Genomic DNA, 21,335 nt, shown 5'->3' on the forward strand with positions numbered 1-21,335 from the left:
TGCGCTAGAAATTGTAACAAGAGACTACAATTAAAGAGGGGGTTCAAGTGTCTGAATGGATTAATGTATTGCAATGAAACTAAAGTTCACTTCTAAATGGAAAGAGAAATATTACTTTTTTAGGTTTAGAAGTTAGGGTTTAGGTGCCAGAGTAGGGCATTTGCCTTGCATGTGGCGAACCTGGGATGGAACGAGGACAGACCTGGGTTCGATTTCTGACATTCCAAATGGTAGCCCACGTCTGCCAGGAGTGATTTCTGAGTGCAGAGCCAAGAGTAACCACTAAGCACTGCTGAGTGTGGCCCCAAAACAACAACGAAATAAAACAAACAAACAAAAATTGGGATTTTTATTTTGTTTCTCAAGCCAGGAAAAATAGGATTTTTGTTTTTCAAACCAGAAAAGAAAGTACAGCATCTCACACTAATGGGGATCTCTTATTTAGCCTGGCAAATATCAACCTTATTTTTTATCCTCATAGGAGACTTAGTCAGAGGCCCACTACCGAAGAATTAGAGCAAAGAAATATCTTAAAACGTGAGTATCCTATACTTATACAGTGATGTGTCACTGATAACAAAGTTCTTATTTCTAGAGACTATGTATCAGTAACCAGTAGTCCAGGAGTCCTCAAACTTTTTAAACAAAGGGCCAGTTCACTGTTCCTCAGCCAGCATGGAGGGCCGGATTATAGTTTTAAAATAAACTATGAACAGTAGTGGCCTACGGGCCATAGTTTGAGGACTCCTGCCCAAGACTGAGAGGAGTTGAGAGACAGAGAGAAGAAGGGGTGTTGGAGAACTTGGAACACATTCCACACATTCCCAGGATGAGTTTGCCACAAGCAAGACAAGCAGTGGTAGCAAAAACACTCCAGGCACCATTTAAATGTCCTCAGCAGGCCACATGTGGCCAGCAGACTGTAGTTTGGAACTCCGGCTTAGGTGGGACACATTAATCTACTTTTTCACATTGAATGGAAATGGCTCTCTTCAATCCCATTTGCATATGCTTGTTTATATAATTTTTAAATGGTTTCTTGCCACTTGTATTTCACGTTATGATTTTGAGTCTGCTAAGTACCAGAACAGAGTTGTAGTCGTGGCAGTTGTTTTTAAGAAAGATGAAATTCTTTAACAATATTGTGAATCACAGTGCCTCATGTAAGAGTTTTAAAAAAAGAAAGATGAAATATATTCCTGTATTCTTTCATCCAAATACTGAGTAGGAAATAAATGGTCTAATACTGAGTAGGGGAAAATGTTGTAAATAAATGTCAAAAGAGAAGACCAAAAAAATCCACAAGGAAAATAAATCAAACACTCCTATATTGATATTAATAATAGTTTGTTGGCTGGTTTAGCAAAAAACTTCCATTGAACTAATTATAGTAAAAGGAATTTCTCAGTCCATTTTATTTTCCTCGGTTGGGATAACTATATTTCTCTCTTGAGTTATTTATAATTTCATTGCACTTAAGAAGTGTCCCATATGCATTCTTTACCTTCTTTTGTCCCCTTTATTTTCTTTGACTATCTTTCACTCAAAATCCAACAGTATTTAAGTTATTAGAGTCCATATGCTAAATCTATAAAGCCAACCAAGCAGCATGGGTCCCACTATCATTTGGCAATGTGGTTTCTACCCTTATTGAGTTAAATAATGGCTATGTTTTTTAATGGAGCCAGGCTGTAGTTTTATATATTATTACCCTGCTTCCAAAAGGGATTTTTCTGGTAGGAAAGAGCAGGGATGGACAGCGCTCCAGAGAGTACTAGAAAGTAATGAGCCGTGGCTGTGCAGACCTTTTTCTAGCTGGCTCATGGAATTCAGTTGGTCCCGTTGGAATGATCCTCATTTTCCAATCTAGGATGTTTCCTTTTCTTAAAGAAAGAAAAATTTAGGCATTTACTTATTCATACCACCATTGGCTATTCCTAAGACAGCCCAGCAATGAAAACTGAGCAGTGAAAGAAACTATAGGATATTCGATTATTTTCCTTATGATATTTTTTGCTATTTGTGGGGAGCACTGGAATAGAAACGAACAAAGAATGTAGTTGACTCTTCTACATCTATGTGTAGCAAAGGAAGGTAAAAGCTAGCAAAGAATATCAAGCCAGAAAAAGTGTGGGTTTTTTTTTTTTCAGAAGATAGGAGAGCAGTGTCTAATTTTGACAACGAAGTACAGCCCAAAAGTCTTGATAATAGGTTCCTGGAAAATATTTGTTAAATGCTATTTTAACAAATATAGACAAAAACTCCTGAGATTTATGAGGTAATGTCTTCCCTGGATACCTCAGACACTCCTAAGGAGAAAAAGAAAGTGCACATTCTAAGTACTTAGTTTCCTGCTCCGGTGAGACACACAGTGCCCAGTCATGCTGGTGTTTGGGTCTGTAAGAAACTGTCTCAGTGGTCTAGAAATTTATGGCATGTTGAGCTTAACTGTTGTGTTGGCTTTTAGACTCCGTTTTCCTGGAGGTTCGGAAAAGAGTGAAATGCCAAAGTCAATTTCTGATGTGACACCAGCCTTTTTTCAACTTCCTTCATAGTTTGTCTCAGCACGATTATTCTGGGAAAAAAAAGGCACGTTTCCATTCTGGAGAGGCCGATAACCTGTCTCTGATCCCCTGATGCCAGGTCTCAGGGCCAAGAGAAGCAGAAAGTGACCCAGTAGGGGTCACTGTTGCATTTGGTGGAACCAAGGTGGGAACTGCTTGTCCTACCTTTCACCTCTCATCCAGCTGCATTGCCTCCTCTGGATTCACCCTATACATTGGGCTTGTTTACCTTTTGCTCAAAAACAATTTGACTGTCTCTTTGAAGAAAAGTCTATGGGTAACATGGTGTGGTTTTTAACTAGGCCAGGGAACTCAATCACAGCACAAAAACATTAAGCATTTCTCAAATCTGAGCCACTCCTAGTTTAATTAAAAAAAACTCTAATGTAATATGTTAATATGTTAATATGTTAATCATGGTTTGAAATATGTTAATCATGTTATTTTTTATCACTCCTCTTTTTCTTTTTCCCCTTTACCTTATACATGCAAAACATAGGTCTGCTGAGGTACATTTCTAGCCCTGTGCAAAAAAGCTTTCACTGGAGACCACAAGACCAATTTTATTTCTCAGTATCACCCCTTGCTTGATATGTCTCACTTTAATGTATTTAGACTGTATTATTTAAGCATATGCATTAAGTTTTATTTCACTGTGCACTTTAGAATAGAGCCTTAAACCAGGTCCTTGTTAAAATGGAACATGAATTTTGATCCTGGAGAGGACTACTTTTATTTATCAGTTAGTGATACATTTAGAACATGGACTAGTACTAGTACAGAGAGTACTAGAAAGTAATGAGCCGTGGCTTATTTTGGGAACAAAATGTAAGAACAAGAGTGCAAATGCTCTCATACTATTCATCTCTAATTATAATACCAATGATCCTACCGGAAAAATGTATTAAATGCATTTTGCATTATCTGTCCTTACATTTTATATTGAAAAATTATAAACACATAAAGTTAAAAAAGAATTTTTGCACTTTATACCCACCTATCTGCCATATAAACCTTCTTTCATTACATCTGGCTTTATCATTTATCCATTGAGTGATCATATTTTTGATGCTTGTCACAGTAAGTTTATGTATGTATTTTCATTTGTTTTTATTTTTATTCACTTTTACTGGGAAGGAAAAAAAGGGGAAGAAAAGCCACTAACATGTTTGGCTTGGTTTTTAAAATAGACTTTCTCTGCAGTGGTAACTCCAGAAATAGTTGCTGCAGTTTCTGAACTTTTCTTGTTTTTTCTTTGAGCCCATTTATAGAAGACTCTGGGCAATACTAGATGAGCAGGTTGCCTATAGTGCCTGTGCTGTTAAACCACATATATTGTTTGTGTGTTGATGACAGCTGAAATGTTGTCCCCTCGCCATGCAGAAGAGAGGACAAAACTCCAAAAAGTCATAAATAGCATCCAAGGCTCCTAACTGTGACCAGAGACACATATCTCGCTTTCCAATCAATCAGAAATGGAGGAAATGTACAGAAAGAATCAGTAAGAATGTTTGCCTTACACATGGCCAGAGTTTAATCCCTGGTATTCTATGTGGTCCTTCAGGTTAGCCAGGAGTAGTAGTAATTCCTGAGAGCAGAGCCAGGAATAACTCCCAAGCACTGGCAGGTATGACCCAAAAACAAACCAAAAATAAATTTATTAGTAAGGAATACGTATTGTAAATAATAACTCTTTTGTAGAGAGGTCTTTTATTTTTGATCATTTTATTTACAACTTTATAGAATATAATTTTCCTCCAACAGAATTCCAAAGAGTACTATCTAAAAGATAAACTTTTTTGCTGTATAAGAATTAGTCTCTGCTCAATTACTAAATAGATAATCTGCTGAAACAACAGAAGTTAATCAAATACGAACCTATTTAAACCCCAAAGAGTGTTTATTTCTTTGAAAATTTTGGACATTTTCCCCTTAATCCCATCTGGTGTAAAGCATTCATTTAAAGTGGCCATTAAATTGTACTACTTGGTGAAGCACTGGAGAAAGAGAAGTTGTTGGAAAGTCAGAGTCACCAGAAAATAAATAATCTCCATCAACAATGTACACTATAACCCCATTCAGAACATTCTGGTTTTAAAGCACAACCAAGAAATGATTATATTCTATTTCTATGGAAACCAAAGCAGAAAAAATAAAGGATTTTGGTTGGATTTGAATGTAATCAGCAACTCAGACTTGCATCAGATGGTTCTAATTTGTTCTTTTGATATATCCGATTTTCCTATGAAAGCTAAATCCAGAAATACATTTTTTATCTGAATTCTGAGAAATTGTGCTTATAAACCCATGAGATAATCAGCAGGGATATTTTGACCTGGGAAATATTGTCCGGACATTCTTGGGCTTTGCTTTTCTTTTTTCTTTTCTTTTCTTTCTTTTTTTTTTTTTTGAAGAATAGAATAAAAGTCAAGAAGTTTACAGTGAACAAAGTAGTCCTATAAAAATAAGTTTTCTCTTCATGTATATGTATGTATATATGTTCATATATACTTTCATATATATGTAATTATGATTTCCTATAAAAATATTTACAGTTTTTAAAAGATGTTTGTGGAAAGTTTGATTTAGTACTTTCTAGAGTAAAATAATTAAGGACTAATGTACTTTTTTTTTGGTTGCAAAATCACAGTAACTAAGTTATCATGTCTTTCCCTCCATTAACAAACAGAGAAGAATGAAGAAGAAGAACAAGAAGCAAAAATGGAACTTAAACGTAGACTCAGCAGAAAGGTGATGAAACTGTGAATATTAATGAGTGTCTTTTGAGATATACTTTAGTTCTTTAAATGCAAATCATCTCTTTACTTGGAAATCTACTTGTCTACTAAACTGATCATTGACTTTATTATCAACATAATGCTGGTTGAATATGAATATGAATTGTGTTTTTTCTTGTAATTGCATAATATCTTAATCTTGGAAAATTGATAATCCAGAGTTCTAAGTTGCATTTTTGGTTATAAAAATAATATGTAACCTGTAAAATACTGAACACAAAAATGAACTTAAAAAGAACAAAAAATTACTAAAATTTAATTCAGATTTAGGGATTAATAACATTTCCATGTATAATTTTAAGATTTTTTTCACTTCTGTGTAGTCTAAAATATTAAGTAGCTACTCTTTTTGATACCAAATATTTGCCACTATTCCATATCTGAGTTGGGTAAGTAATTTATTAAGCAAACTTGATCATCTTACCTGCCTTTAATTATGACCCAACTTAACAAAATTCTTATTTGCAAAGTTTAGGACAGTTGTTTCCACTCATGTATGTGAATAGAAAACATAGACCAGAGCCATAAGGTTTTTTTCTGTATGAAAATAATAGTGTTGGTGATATACCTCAAGTATTGAGCATTTGCCTTACATGTGTAGATCTTGGGTTAGTCCCCACCACTGCAAAAACAATAATAACAAAATAAAATGATAATTGGCTTTACAAAGATAAACTGCTCTCAGCATTTATATTTTATTACAAATAATTTTATTACACCTGGAAAGGTGTAATATGAGTAAAATATAGCACTTGCATTGAAGTGTGACTTAACCCACTTATATCTGAGATGGCTGGAGAGTCTACATTGACCTCTTCTTCTTATGGGACCACACCCAGCTATGCTCAGGATTTCTCCTGGGTCTGTGCTCAGGGATCATTCCTGGTGGGGCTCAGGTCATTCCTGGTGGGGCTCAGGAGACTGTGTGAGGTGCCAGGCATTGAACCCAGGCCATTGATATGCAAAGCAAGTGTTCTACCCACTGTACTATCTCTCTTGCTCAACATTGAGCATTTTGACATGAAATCTGCTCTGAACCCATGCATGTAGGATCCCCTGCCATAATGCAAGGTTGCCCTTTGTGCAAATAGCTATGCTATGATGGGCCAGTCCTGAAGAATAAGACTAGAGGGAGAATTTTTGACTTGGATGGAGGAGAGTACAGCTTTGAGACCTTCATTTGAGGCAAGAATTTCTCTATTTGCACTGTCCCAGAGAAGCAGTAAGAAGCTAGCATTATAGATGAGACCACAACTGAAAGTCTAATGGAACCACTTACATTGTTCCTTTATCCATTGCCTGCCAGGTCTGTTTGAAGCTAGATGGAGCTGCAGTTGCCATACCCAAGTTCAGGCTGGTTCAGCTTGTAGACCCAGGATTTCAAAGAGTCCATGTATGCCTTGAATGTTAGAGCATCGACATAGCTCCGCCTCCATTTCTACTCAGGAGGAAACTGAGGTTCAGGAAAGGGGGTATTTTAGACCACAGAGTATCACCCAATGTGCCATCTGGAGCATTTTTTTGTTCTGTTTTGTTTTGGGTTTTTGGTTTGTTTATTTGTTTGGATACCACACCCCAAAATGCTCAGAGGTTACTCCTGGCTCTGAATTCAAGAATTAATCCTGAAAGTTTTCCGGGAGTCTATATGGGGTGCTGGGGATTGAAACTGGTTTGGCCCCATTTAAGGCTAACATCATACCCATTGTACTAGCACTCCAGTTCAATGGAGCCTATTTTAAAGAAGGAATACCTCCAGAGACCACTTAGACCAGAGAGTCTGGCTCTATATGGAGTACATAAAAGAATAAAGGGAAAGGGGTGGACCCTGGGTTGATACCTTGCCCTTGAAAAAGACCACAAAAGAGCAAATATCAGTAGCAAGGAGTAGCTGAAACCTATAAAATAGGAGATCAGGTTTCTTGAAGCAATCAAAACCATTTCTGTCCTCTTCCTGGGCTTCAGAAAGGACCAAGAGAGGACAATGGAGAAAAGATTTGGTGGCTCTAACTACAAACTTGATCTCAACAGGGTACAGAGGAAGCCAAATGATTAGAAGTGTCCTCCAGGTTGTGGCTGATTCCCAATGGCTGTGACCTCATTAGGGGGCATTTCTGTACTGCTTTCTCATGCTCAGTGTTGCCCACCAGCCAATGGGGCCCTGGGATGAATGTCTGATGAGGGCCTGATTCTTCTGCTCTCACAGAAGAGCATCACTGGCCCTCTCTGCTGAACCAGTTCTTTGGTTCTAACGTGGTGCATTTCAGGATATATAGTTTGAATATAATAAAATCAGAGGTTTTGATTCTTCTCTCTGCTGTTCGCAGAGCTTTTGGTAACAACCCCAAGCCAGTCATCCTCTATTTGGACTACTCATGTGCCTGCGTAGTCCATGTTCCCTGTGCGGGGATGACAGATGCCTTTTATCACACTGCCAGGAAAGTTGGGGAAAATAGCAGAAGGCAGATGGTTGCCAGAGACGGTGACCTATCTAACAATGATGATTTTTTATAGTCACAAAATTAGGACACACTGCTTTCTAGTTCTCATTAGGAATTCCCAAGATGCTGCTGCTTTTATTTTTTCTTTCCCAATCTGAAAAGTGACCTTATTTCACCAAAACTTGGAAGTTCTCTATAGAAAACTTGCAACTGTGAGGCTGTCTGTGGTTTACTGAACTCATTTCCCCCATGTCCTCCTGCAGCTGAGCCTGAGGCCCACAGTGGCAGAACTCCAAGCCCGAAGGATCCTGCGGTTTAACGAGTACGTCGAAGTGACTGATTCTCCCGACTATGATCGCCGAGCAGACAAGCCCTGGGCCAGGCTCACACCTGCAGACAAGGCAAGAACCCTCTTGGCTCTGGCTAGGATTTGATTTGTTTCTGATTTTATTACTTTTTCCAAAGCATCCGGGCCAGCTCAGACACGTACACACACACACATACACACACACACACACACATACACACACACACAGTCATCCTCAAGAGCTCAGACACGCACACACACAACCACAAACACACACACACACACACACACACACACGAGTCACCCTCAAAATGGACAAAATCTTAATAATCACAAATACTTCTGAGCAGCCAACCTTGTTCTTGCCTTACTATACAAGCCATTTTGAGTGGATTCCACAGCTTTATCTGCAACTCCTCACTATTTATTCTCTCTGGTCAGAGTTAATGGTGGCTAACACTTCTTTCCCAAGCCTGACCCTACCTCAGTTGCTGTCATATTTATACTTTGATATTTTTGTAAGATGTGAATTAGATAGTATATGGTGAATTTTATATAAATACGCATTTTGTCTGGGGTATTAATTCTTAAAAAGTCCACATTTAAAATGTTTTAAAACAATGGATACCACTTAAATTTTAAAATATAGGTGCTTTATTTCTACTTTCCAGTCTAGAATAGTTAATGCTATAAAATAGTAGAGTTATAGACTACCATGTATAGTATGCTGTGTAGTAAAATAATAGTTTCAAATAGTGCAACACAACTCATAGGCATCCTTACAAGTTCAGATGTTGCCTTGCTTCTCCATCTTCCCCTAATAACTAGCACCTTGACCTTTGTATTAATTACCCTTTTTTCTGTCTTATTTCTATCTTAGTATTTATCTTATCCTATCTATCTATCTATCTAATTACCCCCTATCTTTCTATGTTAGAAGATGGATTGATAGATGGATGGATAAATGAATGTTTCTTGGCTTTGCTTACTTGGGAACTTCTGTTTAGAATCACAGTGTTTCTACAGGTGTTGGGTTTGGTCAACACAAAAGATCTTGGTAGATTCATTCGTTTATTCTCTTTGAAATTGTAATGGAGTATGTAGCTGAAATACTATTTTATTGGAATAATATTTTGTGCATGTAGAAGTCACAAGTAATCATGTAAGTGTCATGATTGCTTTGTTATATTGTTGATGTTAAGTTTACAGGACTAGTCCACAGACTGTTTTGGTTTTGTTTGGATTTGGGGGTTATATTTGGTTGTGCTGAGTGGTTATACTTGTTTATGTGATCAGGAATCACTCCTGGAAGTGCTCAGTGGACTATATAGGGGGCTGGGGATTAAACCAGTCAAATACTTGTAAGACAAACACCTTGGGGTCTGAAGCAGTAGTACAGGGGGTAGGGCATTTGCCTTGCACACAGCCAACCTGGTTCAATCTGTAACATCCCAGTGGTGCCCTAAGCCACTTCAGAAGTGATCCCTGGGTGCAGAGCCAATAGTAAAACTTGAGCACGGCCCAAAAACTATGACATAAGCCTTAATGCCTCTGCTATTTAACTGGACCCTTAATAAGATTCTTAACCATCTTTGAGATCACCCAGCCAAGATTTCCGTGTGTGTGTGTGTGTGTGTGTGTGTGTGTGTGTGTGTGTGTGTGTGTGTGTGTGTGTTTTCCTTGTGATGGAATTGTGTGTGTGTGTTTTCCTTGTGATGGAATTGTGTGTGTGTGTGTGTGTGTGTGTGTGTGTGTGTGTTTTCCTTGTGATGGAATTGCTGGGTCCAGAAGTGAGTGTTTAGCTCAAGTAAGGGATGCTAATAGTGTACCAAAGTGATTTTGTCAACTTATCCTCATACCAGAAAGGAAGGAATTTCCCATAGTTTCATATCCTTGCCAACACTTGGTGGTAAGATTTTTTAAATTATTGTTTCTGTTTTTGATTACAATTTTAGTAGTTATGCAATAACATTTTATCATACTTTAACTTTGCCTCTTCATCGTTACTAATGAAAGGGAGTATTTTTCGTACTTGATGGGCGTTTGGGTTCTATTTTTTGTCTTTTTTGGGGGGTCATCAAATTCATGTTGATTGTTAGGTCTTCCTACATTACATTTATATATTTTCCTCTCAATTTATGAATTTGCTTAATTTATTTGCATCTTTTGATGAATAGATTCCAAATTTAGTACAATAAATTTACCAATCACATGGTTTTGTTTCTTAAAAATATTTCTTTTCGGGGCTGGAGAGATGGCATAGCAGTGTTTGCCTTGCAAGCAGCCGATCCAGGACCTAACGTGGTTGGTTTGAATCCCGGCGTCCCATATGGTCCTCCATGCCTGCCAGGAGCTATTTCTGAGCTGATAGCCAGGAGTAACCCCTGAGCACCGCCGGGTGTGGCCCAAAAACCGAAAAAAAAAAAATTTCTTTTCATAGCTAAACCATAAATGTGGGCTCCTATGCTGTTTTCTAAAACATGCATAGTTTTGCTTTTCTCATTTTAGTTCTTTGTTTACCTGGAATTGATATTTTAATAGAAGGTATAGTATAAGATATACTATTATCATTGGGGCTGTAGATATTGTACAGTAGATAAGGGAAATACCTTGCATGTGGCTGACCTGTTTCAATCCCCAGCACTCCATATAGTCCTCTAAGCCCAGCCAGGAATAGTCTCTGAATACAGCCAGGAATAAACTCTAAATAAAGGTTGATATGGCCCCAAGACAGAACAAAACAGCAAAAAAAAAAAAAAAAAAAAAGAATAAACTTAACAACATTCTTGATCATTGCTATCATATGTTTGCTTTCTTGTCTGTATTGCACTTCTTTCTTCTAATTTCTAGACTTTAATGACTGTTGTGTTATAACTTAAAATGAACTCTCTTATTTTTATTAAGTTTCATCAAAATTGATTACCGTAAAGTACTCTCTAAGTCAGTGGGTCACATGGCTACATGTGAAGAACTTAAAAATGTTATGTGAAGAACTTAAAAATGTTATCTTGCCTCCCAAGATCCTAACTTAATCTCAAGGACCCTGAGGTATAAGCTTAAATACTGGGTGTTTTGTTTTGTTTTGGGGTCACACTTGATGGCACTTACGGATTACTCCTGACTTATGAATTCTAATTCTGGTAGTATATATCAGCCTTACTCATTAAACACAACATTTGTCTTTGCTGTCCTCTGGAGTTCCAAAACATGAGGTCACCTTACACTGAAGACATGCCATGTGGATCATTGATTAGACTTTCTACCTGGGACAGGTTTTGTCTCTGATTTTATTGTCTCACTAGGCATTGAAAATGATTCCTCATCCTTAACCTTAAAAGAAAATAAAGAAAGAACATAAAAGAAACAATTTCTCAATTTAACACAAAAAAAAATCCTCATGGCCAAAGTCAATTCTATTGCTGTACTGAGCTAATCTCTCTGTACTTCATCTTTATTTTTCCTATAAAAAAACAAAAAGAATCCTTAGAGGCTCTCAAAATGAGTTTGAGAGAAGAAAGGGAGAAAGGAAGATAAATACCATAGCAATACAGAAAGAAAAATCAAACAAAAAATCCAAAGAGCACTACAGCAATAAAGACAAGCACCATGTAACCACGGTCCTGAAATAAAAACAAAGTGAAGCGCAAAAAAATGAAAATGACAACAACAATAACAAAACCAAAGACCAAAAGAAAAAAAAAAGAAAGAAAAAAATAAATTAAATAAATAAATTAAAAAATAAGTAAAAAATTTATATTGTGTTGCTGCTTTTTTTTTTCTGTGTAGGCACAGTAAATAATGGGGAAATTAGAGGGGGAATTCCCTTGGCCTAAAAGATACAAGGTTTCTCTGCCCTTGAAGTATACTGTCATGGGAATAACTACTATAGACTCTTTGCATGTTCACTTACTCTCCCCTAGGTGCTTTTGCGGTGTATGGAAGACATCTGCTCCATCCTGGGTGATAAAATCACACCTCTATATCTAGAGATCTTGGTATCTGCACAGGTCAAGGAATGGAGCTTATGAGGAAGTCTTTCTTTACGGTTCTAGAAGATCTATTCCTTCACTGTCATTTTAATCAGTCTTCTGTAGTTGGTGGTCTTGGTCATTACGCTGATCCTAGGATGAAGCCTGGGGTAGCATCTTTCGTTATATTTCCAGAAGACCCGTTTAGTTGCAGTTGTCTTAGTCAGACCTCTGGAATTAGAGATCTCGGTTGTTATACAGATTGTAGGCCAAAACCTAGACTGGGGCTTTTTTTATTGGTCCCAGGATAAGTTCTGCCCAGCCATGGTTGTCACAGTCAGTCATCTGTAAATAGCACATAACTTGAACCATCTGGCTCTGCCTCTCAAATTGAGGGGGAAATAATGGAGGGTATCAAGACCAAGCAGTTGTATGATCACTAAGTAGTGATAAAAATGATCGGACTTTAACACCAAATCCAAAGTCAAGGACAAAAGAATCAATACCCAATCTACAATAGCTAGACACAGAGGGGACCACTAGCAGCCTGGGGGGTAAGGGAGAGGGATATGGGATACAAGCTGGGAATGGTTGGGGGGGGGGGAGGAATGACAACTTTGGTGATGGGAATCCCCTGATTCAATGTTAATATGTACCTAAAATATTACTGTGAAAGATATGTAATCCACTTTGGTCAAAATAAAAATTATAATAAAATTTTAAAAAATAAAAAACCCTTTTTAATCTCTTAGCAGCTGATTGCACATTTAAAACATTTTTTTCAGTTTTGTGTTGAGCAATATTTATTTCTAATAGGAAAGCTTATCACGTTGCCTCTGTGCCATTATATGAGAGATAGTCTACACTTTTGGAACAGTCGCCTCTTTTCTGTGTAGGCTTTTTGTCCACTCACTTTGCATTTACTGCTTTTTAGTAGACCCTGGTCCAGTTACTATATCTATGCAAATAACTGTTCCCAAAATCTCCTTGAAAACAACAACTTTGTTCATTTGGGCTTGAGGCTGTTCTTGATTTGGTGCTTGGGCAGTGCTCCTAATAGTGCTGGGGGGACCATGTCATGCCAGGGACCCAACCTTGGTCTCCTACATGAAAATCCCATTGAATCACCTCTCCCACCCAACAGCTGTTTGTTTATTTGTTTTAATTGCCAGCTAGTTTCCCTAAATCTTTTTTTTATTGAAACCATTGTTATTTATGGAGTCCTGCATAGTTGGGTTTCAGACACACAATGAATCAGAGCCAATCCCACCACCAATGTAGCCTCTCTCCACCGATGTTCCTCAAATGCGTCCCATACCACCTTCCCATACCCCAACCTGACAGTATAACAAACCCATTTTAAGTTTAGATTGTTAAAGTTTGGGTCTTTTGATTCTACTTTGTTACCTTTGGCTTGGGTATTTAGTTCTGTCCCTTACTAACACCAATGCACCTGATATCTCTTGGCTCCTGGTCCCTTTCTTTTCATATTTGTTTATTTCTTCCTCCACTCAATATCTTTCCTTCTCCTTGCTATACTCTGGGGCTTAGGGTGTTCAAGACAACTCCCATTTAGATCATTGCATTTTTTCATGAAGTTATTATAAATACTACATAAAAGTGTCATCATTTTGTATTTAGTTGCTGCAAATTGCATGATTGCATCATTTCTGGACAAAAACGGAGTTCTAAAAGGAGATAAAGTGATAGGTATGATACATACACCTTCTTTAACAGTAGTGCAAACAACACTGTCAAACGGCAGGAATAACATAAAGGGGAGACTGGGAGAGAAACTGGGGACATTGGTGGCAGGAAATGTGCACTGGTGATGGATGATGTACATTGCTTGACTAAAACTCAATTATGAAATATTTTGTAAATACAGTTCTTAAATAAAGTAATCATTATTTTAAAAATAAACATTAAATATAAAAATATTTTTAAAAATATAAAAAGATTATGGTACAGATACTTCCCTAACATAAAAACCTCAGTAACTTTTTAGGTGGTTGGGCCATAACTAGCTGTATTCATGAATTATTACTGGCATTGCTTAGGAGACAATATGTGGTAATCAGGATCAAAGCAGGGTCAGCCTCTTGAAAGACAAGTGCTTTGTCCCCTGTTCTATTTCTTTGCCCCTTGATTATTTTTTGTTCCATTCATAGCCCTCTAAGTAAAACTTATCTTTATATAGGAAGAAGTAACTCTTGGAGCAAAAAATAAATGTGGTCTTCTGTGAAACCTTAAAACTAGTGTCAAGCTTGTTGCAGTCCCCTCTTGCTCATGTATTTTTCCAAGCAACCAATCTCTGCAATATCACATCACATTTATTACCAGTCACAAACTCATTGTCTCTACCAACACACACAACCTTGAGAGCAGAGGTGATTATCTGGGTGACCAGGGTCCTGAAGCTCATTTTATTGGAAAAAATGTTGGACTAAAGTATGAAGATCTAACTCTGATCCCCATCTTTGTCTCCAACTGTCCTTCTGATAGCATTTAAGTTCCACAGCCTCACAAGACCCTCCACTGCATCATCTATAGGAGGAATCTCAAAAGAGCTGGGACACTCAATTTGTGTCCCAAGTGAACTCCAGATAAAGTGTTCTAGGAGCATTAAAGCATCCACTTTCAGGTCATCTTTGTACTTTCTTTGTTGTCCCGTGGCTTCTAATTATGTAATCTAACCATCTCATCCTCTGTGTCTTCCACTTTACCAGGGTTTCTTGTCATTGTGTACTTTACTGAGAATAGTCACATTTTTTTACATTGCCATTGACCTCCCAAAGAAAGGAATCCAAAGACTCCAGACTGCTTGGCAAATTGGCATAGCCTTGCCTCCTCTGTGTTCTAGTGTTCAAAGCATTTTAGACTCATTCAAATTTTCTGCTTTATGGTTTTAGGGCCACATTCAGCAGTGCTCAGGGGTTATTCTTGGTTCCACCTTCAGGATTTACTCCTGACAGTTGACAGTGGATCATGGTGGGTGCCCAGGATTGAAACTTGATTGGCTGTCTGCAAGCCAAACACCTTATCTGTTCTAATGTCACTGCAGCCCCAGGCTTATCCAGCTTTAAGGCTAGGGTTATAGACTCCTGGATAAGGTTGTGGCAAATTTACAGTGCTGATTAGCATTTGGAATATGTCAATTCATACTCAGCTGACTCAGGGAAAAGAAAAAGTATACACATGTGTATATCATTGTGCATTGTCAGTGTTATTGATACAAATGGTGTGTGACACAGAACAACTAAAATTTGGTCATACAGGGCAGGGAATTTAGCTCAGTGATGTCAAACAGGGTTTTTTTCCACCAGAAACAAAGGTCCCTTTGTAGGACCCCAAGATATTTCAGGGAGTCACAGATGAAAAAAAAAGACACCAATGGGAGCCGTATCTTGAACTTAGGGAACCAACTGATATGAATATGGGCATATTGGAAAGAAATGCAGTCAGGAAGGCTGAGAACAAGTGATGCAGGACATATGCTTGCATGTATGAGCTCCTAGATTATATCTCTGGTATTCATAAATAAAGAAGCTACAGTGATATTTTTGACCATTTCATATTCCTTTTGATTCTCACAGCATGTCTTCATTGATTTCTGCTAGAGTCTTGGTTCAGTAGCCAACCTACAATTGAATACACGGCTTTGCCTTTTTTGTCATTGTGTCCTTTGTGACATGACTACATAGCAGATTCTACTCACACAGAGTAGACTCCATAAGTAGATATAAAAGACTTATTAGTCAGACTGGAGTGATAGCACAGTGGTAGGACGTTTGCTTTGCATGCGACTGAGCCCTGGACAGACCCAGGTTCATTCCCACCATCCCATATGGTTCTCCAAGACTGCCAGGAAGGATTTCTGAACACAGAGCTAGGAGTAACCTCTGAGCGCCGCCTAGCATGGCTCAGAAACAAAAAAAAATTTAGTCAGTCTTATTTGTCATATTAGTCTAATTAGTCATAGTCTTTGATTAAAATTTCACTTACTGTTTATGAGCAATAATACAGCAGGTAGGGTGTTTGCCTTGCATATACCCAACCCAGGTTCAATGGTTCAATTTCCAGCATTTCATATGGTTTTACGAGCCCAGCAGGAGTGACCCCTGAGAGCAGAGCTAGGAGTAAGTCCTGAGCACAGTTGAGTGTGACTAAAAAACAAACAAAATAAACAACAAAACTTTTATTTATTTGCAGAAAGTCTCACAGTGATATAAATTTACTTTCTATTAATAGCATATAGGATCCTATTTTAAGGACTATATATCCCCATTTTACAAATGGGAAGACCAAATTTGGAGCAAGAGTCCTCACCAAGAGTCCCATTGCTCTGGAAAGCATAAACTAGATAAAAAAAAATCTGTCTCTGCAGGTCTCCTCATATACTTATTCCTTTATATGTCCCTTAAGGAAAACTTACTTTCAATAGATGCATTGAAAATTCACAGACATAGGGCTTGAGTGATAGCATAGTGGCAGAGAGTTTGCCTTGCACATGGCCAACCTAGAACAGATACAGGTTCAATCCCTGGCACCCCATATGGTTCCCTGAGCCTTCGAGGAGCGATTTCTGAGTACAGAGCCAAGAGTAACCCCTGAGCACCACAGGATGTGGCCCAAAATCAAACAAAAACAAAAGAAAGGAAAGAAAGAAAGAAAGAAAGAAAGAAAGAAAGAAAGAAAGAAAGAAAGAAAGAAAGAAAGAAAGAAAGAAAGAAAGAAAGAAAGAAAGAAAGAAAGACAGAGAGAGAGAGAGAGAGAGGGAGGGAGGGAGGGAGGGAGAGAGAGAGAAAGAGAGAAAGAAAGAAAGAAAGAAAGAAAGAAAGAAAGAAAGAAAGAAAGAAAGAAAGGAAGGAAGGAAGGAAGGAAGGAAGGAAGGAAGGAAGGAAGGAAGGAAGGAAGGAAGGAAGGAAGGAAGGAAGGAAGGAAGGAAGGAAGGAAGGAAGGAAGGAAGGAAGGAAGGAAGGAAGGAAGGAAGGAAGAGAGAAAGAAGAAAATAAAATCCTCAGAGATAGGATACTCTGCTCTTCTCTCAAAGAAGGCTTTTTGACAGATGTTCGTTGGTGATGGGGATAGAATATCTTCACATTTCAGACTCCAGCCACCCATTTTTCTGTGCTTGCTCCATATCTTCCAAGAATAATTGCTACAGTTGCCAGCTACCAGTTCCCTAAAGAAATTATAGGGTCAAAGGAATTTTAGCCAGGGGACAGAAATGTGTTTAATAACAGGATTTCAATATAACAGTGAATGGAGTATTTACTAGTGGGAAAACTTGCATACTACAGGATGACAGTTCGTCATGGAAGAGCCCCAGAGAGAGACCTTGGGCTTTCTTCTGCCTTTTTGTTTTTTGTTAAAAGTTATTGTCCTCACTTTTGTTGTGGTAACTAGGGGTTGCATATCCAGTTGAGTTGCCCACACAATCAATCGTGTTGCTTATTGGAGATTGCATGCTTTAGTTGTAGTGTTGTGTTTGGGGCAACTTTCTTTTAGTTGATGCTCTCACCCACCATGCAGCACTGGGGAATCCTAGGCTCCTGCCTCTCCTTTCCTAAAATTAATTCTTTCTGAGCATTGATAGGTTTTATTTCTCAGGTAAGTTACCCTCTGACTTTTTGGAGAGGACAGGGTTTGAGCCACAGTACCTGTTCTCAGGTCTTACTCCTGGTTTTATGCTTAGGATTCACTCCTAGCAGTGCTCATGGAACCATATGTGGAGATGAGGATCAGCCCTTGTTGGCTGTGTGCAAGGCACATGCCCCACGTGCTGTATTATCTCTTCTGCTCCTCCCTCCCTATGATTTTTCATGTCATACTCTGTTTTGTCTCTGAGTCTTTTATATTTTTTTCAATTCTTATTTTGTAAAAGCAAAATGATTTACAAAGTTATTTGTAGTTCAGTTTTATGCGTAGTGATACCAGTACCAATCCCACCACCAGTGTCAAACTCCTTAAACCAATGTTCCCAAATTCCCTCCCAGACCAACATCCTCCCCAGCAGCCTGCCATCTTGATAGGTAGTGTTTGAAATTCTGTTATTAAGGTTTGGTTCCGATGAGTCCAGTGCTGTTGACTCTGTGGTTTGGGGATTTGGGTCTCTCATTCCTTAACACCTCTGCTAGACTTGTGTCCCTTTTCTTACAGTAGTGGGAATATTTTATTCAAAGAGGAAAGTTTTCTCTGGAGAAAAAAATGAAGAAATAAAGATAAATACAACATTGAAACCGCAAATTATCCATGACCCAGCCACTTGTGTTAATTGATAATAATATCTTGTTAAATAATTTTTATTTTTACCAAAGTGGATTACAAATCTTTCACAGTAATATTTTAGGTACATAGTGACATTGAATCGGGGGCATTCCCACCACCAATGTTGTCCTCCCTCCACCCTTGTTCCCAGCATGCATCCCATATCCCCCCCTCTTTTGCCCCCACCCCCAGGCTGATAATAATATCTTGATGAGTCTCTCAGATTGGCATTCTGAAGGCCTTAGGCATCGCTCTGATTCTCAGTGTTGACATAGAATGGATTTGCACTCTTCGAATAGTCATAGCAAAAAGTGGCTATTATTGGTGGCTGTTTTCTTTTTCTTTTTTTTTCCAAGAAGTTTGATCCTTTATTTGTATTTTTTAATTAAATAATTTTTATTTTTACCAAAGTGGATTACAAATCTTTCACAGTAATATTTTAGGTACATAGTGACATTGAATCAGGGGCATTCCCACCACCAATACTGTCCTCTCTCCACCCCTGTTTCCAACATGCATCCCATATCCAGTGGTCGGAAACCTTTTTTTTTCTTGGCATATATTTCTTTTTTTTTTCAAGACACAAAATTGATTAACATATTGAGGTAAACTGACATAACATACTATAGTAACATAATATAACAACAAATAATTAATATAATATAATACATGTAAGTCAAAGGACATTTCTAAATAAAACACAATTTTTTATCATAATGACTTACAAATCTTTCACAGTAGTATTTTAGGTACATATTAACGTTGAATCAGGGGACCATCACCCCCAGTGTTGTCCTCCCTTCATCTCTGTTTCCAAGCATATATCCCTTTCTTCCTCCTTTATCCCCCAGAATGCTAATTTAACTAAAAGCATATATGTTAACACTAATGTAAACCAATTTTTTTGCAGTTTCAGATATTTTTATTAGTGTTTTCTTAAAGGTTTAGAGTCAAAGGAGCACTGTATAAACAATGTTAGAGTGGCAATTATCGTTTGCATGGGCCCACCAAAGTATGGGGGTCATGGAAAGGAAAAACTTTTGGCCTAAGTAAAAGGAGACCTTACCCCTGAAGTTTCCTGACATAAGACCATTTCTAGGCTCCAGGCAAACTAGTTTGTCCAATCCTGGTCATTGTCTGCAGTGCCCATACAGTTATATTTTTCACAGTCTCTGTTGTTGGTATCCTGTTTCTGTATTGAAGGTCCTGGAATCTGTATATCCTACATTGAAGTCAGGATGGTGCAGAGCGGCGTCTAATTTCAACTCAGAATTAAAAGGCAATGCGGAAAGCCCTGTCCAGTATGCAGGTTGTTGTTGTTGTTTAAATCTTCTCAGTGTTAAGAGAAGATTCTTTTGAGTAAATCGATGTCAGAGCAGCATAGGTTCTTCCCTGGTAGAGAATTGCTTCCAGGTGATGACATAGACAACTTTGGATGTTTCGTAGATGGTGGCTGTTTTCTTTGAGTGCCTTTCAGTGCTTTTATTCTAATCATCCAGACTTTTAATATTAAACAATTGATAGCAAGTGCCTTCTCAGTAGACCTATGGGTGCTAGACAGAGACTCATTGCTATGAGTGGTAATACGGGGAGAACTCACACAGAATCACTTAACTGTGAGGGTGAGGCAGCTCCAGGGAGTATGTAAAGACTTTCTTTCTTCCCTGAAACACTTGAAGGAGATATATACTGGTGTTAATTGGACTCTCAAGAACATCATGATGGCTTGACAGTCAGTAGAAAATGAATTTGTCCAAGAACTAGAGGTACAGGAGATAGGACACTTGCCTTACATGTGGCTGGCCTCAGGGTAGTCCCCAGCATCTTATACGATTCCTTAAGAAATTCCAGGAGTAATTCTTCAGTGTAGAGCTACAAGTCATCTCTGAATATTGTTGTATGTGACCCATAAAAGACTAACAAAAAGAAGGAAAAAGGAAATGAATTTTTCTGGGATAGCCATATGTGGCCCAGTACTACATGAAATACTGAACAGAGAGCTTCCATTCAGTCATGGTATTACAGGATAATAGCTAATATTTTACCATGTTCTTCTGTTCCATGCATATGTAAAATGTTGATGTGCCATAGGTTAGTTGTATTAAATGCATTTTTATTTAACAGTATTTTGATATACAATGGATTTGTGGATTTTATCCCATGTAAGTTGAGTAGTATATTTTCTTTCTCTATTTTTTTCTTTTACCTACGAGACATTAAAATTTGTTTTCTTTCTCTCCAAGACATATTTTAAAAGATGCCTACTTAACAACTTTTTTTTGTTTTGTTTTGGGGCCATACCTGGCACTTTCAGGGCTAACTCCTGGCTCTTGCTCAGGGTTCAATACTGGTAGGTTCAGAGGACTATATGGGGTTCTGGGTATTGAACCTGGATCAGCCACATGCAAGGCAAGCTTCTTATTTTCTGTACTATCACCCTGACCCCTAAACAACTTTATAAATCACAGTGTCAAAATAGAAATTTTTCAGTTAACTACAGCCATAGATAAGGAATAAAACCATATAGAACTAAATGTATACAGGTACAATCAGCACACAAAAAACTAGAGTAATTTAGATAAAAGTGCTATGGCAGTGGGATGATATATAGCAGGTAGGGAACTTCTCTTGCACACAGCTGACCTGGGCTAGATTTTTGTTTACCCAGGAATTACTCTTGGCAATGCACAGAGCCAGGAGAAAATTCTGAGTACAGCTTGGCATGTTACCTCCCCCATATCCAAAAAAAGGGGGGAGAAAAAGAGATCATGCCTGTTTCATGAACACTATATATGCTGAAGAAGTATTTAGCTTCTGTAACGATTCTGCTTAATCTTTTTAACTTTTTCCTTTTAGGCAGCCATAAGGAAAGAACTGAATGAATTTAAAAGCACAGAAATGGAAGTTCATGAAGAGAGTCGACAGTTTACAAGGTAAGGAAAAATTATGGTCAGTTTTTTGTTATATGTATTTTACCATAATTAACTTTT

General features: G+C 37.9%; 1 protein-coding gene across 1 annotated transcript in view; it reads left to right on the plus strand.

The window, feature by feature from the left end:
- Positions 1–21,335, plus strand: part of PHACTR2 (phosphatase and actin regulator 2) — a 135,806-nt gene that overhangs the window by 104,810 nt on the left and 9,661 nt on the right. Inside the window, exons 9-12 of the mRNA XM_049789389.1 lie at positions 482–537; positions 5,254–5,315; positions 8,064–8,201; positions 21,202–21,278. Of these exons, the coding sequence (XP_049645346.1) occupies positions 482–537; positions 5,254–5,315; positions 8,064–8,201; positions 21,202–21,278 (333 nt within the window). The remainder of the gene's footprint in view (positions 1–481; positions 538–5,253; positions 5,316–8,063; positions 8,202–21,201; positions 21,279–21,335) is intronic.

This window comes from Suncus etruscus, chromosome 15 (assembly GCF_024139225.1).
Source record: "Suncus etruscus isolate mSunEtr1 chromosome 15, mSunEtr1.pri.cur, whole genome shotgun sequence".
In the NCBI taxonomy this organism is placed as follows: Eukaryota; Metazoa; Chordata; class Mammalia; order Eulipotyphla; family Soricidae; genus Suncus; species Suncus etruscus.